The sequence below is a fragment of the Lycorma delicatula genome, chromosome 3, assembly GCF_047948215.1.
Source record: "Lycorma delicatula isolate Av1 chromosome 3, ASM4794821v1, whole genome shotgun sequence".
In the NCBI taxonomy this organism is placed as follows: Eukaryota; Metazoa; Arthropoda; class Insecta; order Hemiptera; family Fulgoridae; genus Lycorma; species Lycorma delicatula.
Window position 1 is genome coordinate 160,252,016 of NC_134457.1, and position 6,507 is coordinate 160,258,522.

The 6,507-nt window shown below is 28.9% G+C and overlaps 1 protein-coding gene across 1 annotated transcript in view; it reads left to right on the forward strand.

Annotated features, from left to right (window-relative positions):
* The window catches only part of LOC142322152 (cytosol aminopeptidase-like), a 34,687-nt gene extending 28,741 nt beyond the window's left edge, over positions 1 to 5,946 (forward strand). The window contains exons 6-9 of the mRNA XM_075360896.1: positions 903 to 1,070; positions 2,197 to 2,538; positions 3,728 to 3,804; positions 5,563 to 5,946. Of these exons, the coding sequence (XP_075217011.1) occupies positions 903 to 1,070; positions 2,197 to 2,538; positions 3,728 to 3,804; positions 5,563 to 5,808 (833 nt within the window). The 3' untranslated portion in view covers positions 5,809 to 5,946. The remainder of the gene's footprint in view (positions 1 to 902; positions 1,071 to 2,196; positions 2,539 to 3,727; positions 3,805 to 5,562) is intronic.
* Positions 5,947 to 6,507: the final 561 nt, after the last annotated feature.

Genomic DNA, 6,507 nt, shown 5'->3' on the forward strand with positions numbered 1-6,507 from the left:
ATATTACATGCTTATCTTTTGTTTACTTTTTAATTTTTTACTTTTCTTGTTTAATTTTTTTTCTTACAATTACCAAATTGGTACCATTATTATTTTTTTTTTATGAGATTGATGAACATAGTTTAATTTTTTCATGAAGTTTCCTAATAACCTCTCCCCTCATGTCATGTGTTTAACACTAAAGTTTTGTTCATTTGTAGATATTTTGTAGTGAAATTTTTTTAATAGAATCTTTATTGTAAATTTTTTTAATGAGTTAAATAACTGGTAATTATTTTCACGAGTTGAATTATTTTTAGTCTATAGTATATTTATGTTAAAAGATAGAACAAATTGGAAACTGATTTTGTTATCCATGAAATTTTTGGAAAAACTAATGTAATTACACTGCTGAGTTTCTTTACTCATCACAGCGACAGACTAGGATGATGTGTAAGTGATTTATTTGTCAGATCTTTTTGATGTGAAAAATACTTAATAGTACTACCTACCATATTTATAGTTCTGTCCATACACTTACAGAAACAAAATTCTTATTGTCATAAAAAGTTGCAATTTAGAGATTTTAGATTTTTTCTATTCCAAAAAATTATTTTCAAAACAGTGTTTGGCAGAGAAAGTGAAAGAATTTCATAATTCCCATAAATATTTATTCTAAAAGGTAGTTAGGATCCTTAGTCTGTCCTGGAAAGTTTTTATAAAAGAGCCAGTGTTATCATTCAGGTTATATTTTATTATTCTATCTTGTTAAATAAAAATATATGGACAAAAGTATTTCTAGTCTGAATTATTTTAACTGGTGAACAGAAGTTAAATGAAAAATATCTAACATTATTTAATTATTACATTATTAACATTAATACATTATTTAAAAGTATAACACATTTAAGTTTCCTAATTTTAAATATTTATTGGTTATATAGGCAAAGGAAGTATATTTGACAGTGGTGGATTATTCCTGAAACCATACAAAGGTATGCATGAATACAGAGCAGATATGTCAGGAGCTGCTGCTCTTGCTGGTACTATGATGGCTATTGCACGTAAACGCTTACCTATCAATGTTCGGTGTAAGTTTTTATTATTCCTGAGTATTAACTATTATAAATTATAAAAATATAGTACTCTATGACGATCATCAGATCTGGGGCACCCTTATTATGTTTAAAGCTGAACAATTGGATAACGTAATCGCATAAGAAATGTAAGCAATAGAATCGTGCATTTCTTCAAATTACGAAAACATTAGGACTTGCATAAAAGGAATTTTAGTAATAGTTTTCCAAGAAGTGTGCAGGTACAGACCAATGTGTTTTTGGGCCAAGGAGGATATATAATTTGTAATTAGGATTTTTACTTGTTGCTTTGGTGTTTTGGTGTTATGGTTCTGGTACTTTCTGCTTCATAACTTCTTATGCATGGAAACAAATTTGATTTTGTAGTATGAAATCTGGTCTGTATTGTGCAGATAATATCCCTGTTGCTACCGTTTCTTGAGTTTGTAGCTGTTGGAAGTAGCTCTTGTTGTTTGTAAGTTCAGTTTTGAGCATAAGTTTTACATGTACTTCAATTGTGGTTTTACATGATAAAAGAATTTAAACTTGAGTTTTATTTTTATTTCAACTGGCTGGATAATGATGTAAAATCTCTATCTGCAAGTTTAAAATTTTTGTGATCTGACTTGAGAGATTGTAACAATATTGATGATACTCATTCTATTAAGAGCTGTACAGGTTTAGAATTAATATTGTTTTCTAAAGTCAACTTGAACTGCAAGAAAAGAACATTTTTTATTTCTATAGCTGGATTATTCTTATAGCTGGATGTAGTAAAATCATAATCTAACATTTATGTTGAGTAAATATACTATGAAAATGTATATGACTGTTTCTAACTTAACTTTGCATTTATTTTTATTTTTTAAATTTCTAGGGTCCCACTTTGTAATTTGTAAATCTGTACGAAAGCAAGATCTTTTTTAAATACTGTTATAATAAGATTTAATAATGAACTTTGCAAGTTATAGATAATTGATCAGATTTTGACAGTTTACTATGATAATAACTATAACTATCTTTAAAATGTATGAGGCATGAATTGAACAGTTAGAAATTTAGGATTACTACTTAATTTTCTTAAGTTTTATAAAAAAAATTGATAATTATATTATCTCCCTCATTTTGTTTACATTTACAGGTGTGATTTTATTGTATGAAACTATGATCTCTCCAATGGGTTTAAAACCAGGAGATGTTCTAAGAGATAGGAATGGCATTCACATTCGCGTTTCAGATCCTGATAATGATTGTAGGGTAGTGCTCACTGATGTTCTTGACTTCACTGAATTTTATCAGCCAGCATTGGTTGTTAATGTTGGCTCGTACACTAAATCTGTGTCACATTTATTGGGAACAGCAGCTACTGGTGCTTTCACTTCCACTACTGGATTATGGAGTGAACTTCTAAGAGCTGGGCTAGAATCTGGAGATAGAGTTTGGAGATTGCCAATATGGCAACATTTTAAAAATTTAAACAGATGTAAGTAATTAAAAAAATCTTTCTTTCTAAAATTCATTTTATATTAATATATGCCTTGCTGGGGTTAATTTAATATATCAAGGAAACCTCTTTGAGTATTGTATTAATGTTTTTACACAAATTTAGTTACGAGGGCCAATATTTTATTTAAAACCCCCTCTATTTCTTCCAAATTGATATTCCAGGTACATGGGATTTACCGACATTTAAGACATGATCAGAATTCTTTTTGAAACTGAATATTTTCTGAATTTAATTGAAATACTGAAGTTCATTATCAACAAAAAAAGGTTGCTGGAAATCAAATGATTAACTGAGGAATAATATTTTGTGTAATAACAAAATTAACACAAAACAGAGTATTTAACATAGTAATTAATATTTGAGAAAATGTTTAAAGGGAAGAGAAAAAGGAAGCAGAGCATATATTATTTCATCACATATGAAATAAAGTGTATAAGACTATAAAGAACAAGTGTGGGATGATGACTGTATTACTATGAGCCCTCAAGCTGAACACCATATGATCTAAATAAAGATTGTTTTGTCTCATCCAAGTTTGGTATAAACCATAATGTTGGATGTAAATTAAGTTTCATAGATTTTATCTATGAAAATAGAAAGGGGAAAATGTATCAGCAGCAGTATGTAAATCACTATCCAATGCCCATGTATATAATTGTATGCCAAGGGTCTATTAAAAAGGGAGTATATCTGGAGAAAAATCAGGGATAGAAAGAGTTTACACTGATTAACCATGTTTGAGGGGGAGGGAATTCAATAGAGTAAAGTAGAAGAAATGAACTTCTTGAGGTAAGTACTGGATAAAACAAAGGATAGAATGAGGAACTATGAGATTGGAATGATTGAATCAATGTAAATAGTGTAAGAGCAATAGACTGAGAGAAATGTATTAATATTAAGGTGAAAGGTGGGTAGAAGATGAGCCTTGGTAAGAAAATTGAAGAGATATGAAAGAAAGAAACCATGTAAAGGCAAATTGAGAATGAATTTAAGTAACCAGTTTACTTTTAATTTTTTTTTTATGAAAGATAAAAATTAGTAGATGTAATTGAAATATTTTATTTTCTAGTTGTACATAACAGTATGAAATGATTTGTATTAGCTTATTTACTATAAATAATTGCATAAAAATAAATGACACTAAAACCTTGCAATTTTTTTACAGGTCATAAGAGTGTTGATCTTGACAATGGGACAAGTAAAACAGGTGGTGATTGTTGTCAAGCAGCAGCTTTCATGAATGTACGTAAATTAATGAATGTTTGTAAACTATGTTAATATAAATTTATTTGGGTCTTCTAGGATTGAACTTAGGGATCAGTATCAGAGTAAACAATAAGGTACCTAATGGAGTATTATAGTGAAATATACATGGTATCTTTTTCTTGAGTGAATTTTTAAATTAAATCTGTATTGTCTTGTCTTAAAAATACTGGAACAAATATGTTTTTGTCCTTAGGTAGACTTGTATTATAGACAAGTGACATTTCAAAAATACATCTTTATGAAATATTAACATTTCCTTGTGGCTTTCAAGCACTTATTTTCCTTAATTTTCCTTATTTTCTGTTAATCTTAAAACATTCACATACCTGATCTTATTGGTTTCTATTTCTCTTTATCTACAGACAATCATTTGTTCAATTTTAAGTCTTAAGAAGACAATTTTATTGTATTCAGACTTAACTAACATTTTACCCGTTCTGGATTATATACTGGTTCTGGTTATATACTTGATTATATCTTGACTGACCATACCTGGTCTTGGTTAACAGAAAAATCACCTGGCTAATATCTCAACCAGCATTAGCTAAATTAGTTCCTCTTGGCCTGAGGAACCAGGTACTACTTGATGTCTTAATTTCCTTTATTCATCTGTAGATGCTCAATTAAAAATAGGAAAGTATTTTTAAAGAAATATTTGAAAATTCTGCACATGAAATCATTTGACTGATGAAAGCTTGTTCCCACAGCTAAAACATCCTTATAAAAATAGTGTCCTACTTTTAAATTATCAGCATTGGTAAATAATAAAATACTCTTGATTAAATTTGGTTATGTTAGTATATCTAATAGCCTTAGTTGGCTTTCTTCACAAATTCTAACTTTATTCTGTATGAGCCCCATAGGCAGTTACATCCCTTGCACACAATGTATATTGGTAGTGTTTAATATTTATCGCTGTGTGATAGAGCAGCCAGCATATACACACTTATGTGTTAGTAGTAATAGTATGTATATATTATAGGTTCTATAAAACTGAGTTAGTTGGTTGGATTATGGATTATGCCGCAATGACATTAGTTGGTCTTGCATTCTTCTTGTCCTATTCCTAGTCTTCTGAAGTGGTAGATTGTATTTTGTGCATTATTACCCTAGATATCTGCAACGTTGATTTCTCAAGATGGTTACTGTGTCTTGAAACATGTTCTGTTACAAAATACTTGGTAAGATTGCCATCTTCACTTTTAAAACATGTAAAAATTATATTTATTTTGTTCACTCATTCCAATCCCAATATTTCAAATATCCTCAATCCAATATTTTTTCATTTTACTTCATCTTTAATGGGCTGCAATAACTCCAGTGACTTATACTCATTCGATTTCTCTTAATATTACTGACCTTTCATAACTCTTTATTGTAAAGCTAGTGACCATTATATTTTCAAAGACATTTAACTATGTCATTTTCATAATGTTCTGAAATATTTAAAATCTTTTACTTGTTCTGTTCTAAGGTCTTTACTATCATAGTTACGCTTGATGAAAATTTTTTGCAAGTGTACCTTAATTCTGTCATTCTGTTTTCATACATACTTCCATCACAGGATTATATCCCACCTTCATTGCTTTTATTCTAGCTGCCTCAAAGAACAGAATGAAAAGGTATGGAAGTGGAGGGGTGGGGAATGCATTTATTTTCATCTATTAAAAAAAAATTGTTTTATAACAAAAAAGTTGAATGGACTGTTTGATTAAATAATTGATCTTTTCACAGGAATGGGTTCCAACTGAAGATCTGTGTTGTTGTCCCAAAAAAGTCCCATACATTCAATTGGATGCGTTTGGAACAGGATTGTTGAGCCAAACTGAAGAAGAGGTTGAACCATATTATAGAAAAGATGTGAAAATGGGTCGGCCTACAAGATTACTCACACAATTCTTGTTTCAAAGAGCATGCTTGTTAACAAAGAAACAGGTACAACCAGACCCATGTCTTCAACTTCAAAGAAAATTAAAATAAAATAAAAATTTCATTTCCTGAGTTTTGTCCTTATATTGTATTGTTACTTATTCATTCATTAAAGATTTTTTTTTCTTTTTGGTTTAGGTAGCAATGATTATGTGAATTATTGTCTACAATGTGTTGTGTTAATTTTAGATATCAGGATTTGAAATAAAAACAAAATTTTAAACATGTTCATTTAGTAGTATTTTTTTCTTTTAGCAATTAGATTTTATGATAATTGGGGTTCACATTTATTTGTAATTTGTCCCCATCTTTCTTACAGCTGTAATGTGTTTTGAGGTAAAAATGGGGCTGTCAAAAGTTTCCTTCTCAGAATAATAATATTTATTAGACAGGCCAGTTCTGTCATATTTGACATCTATATCTATACTCTGTAGGTATTACTTATAGGGCTGAATGTCACATCCAGCACTTTAAAAAGAATCTTGTTGCTTTAATGATTAAAGAAATAACATCTGTAAAAAATATCTTCAAATGATAGAAATAAACAATAAAATTTAAGTAAAAATCTTGCTTTTTGTAAAAGCAAGATTTGATAAAATCAGAATGAAAAAATGCCTAAGCATGTGGATTTATATGAATATATAAAAAAGAATATCCAATAATTTTATAAATAGGCCTAGTAATAAAGTAAAATTGTATGTAAATTATTAAAATGAAAAAAATTAATGTTAAATAAAATTAACAGATCTG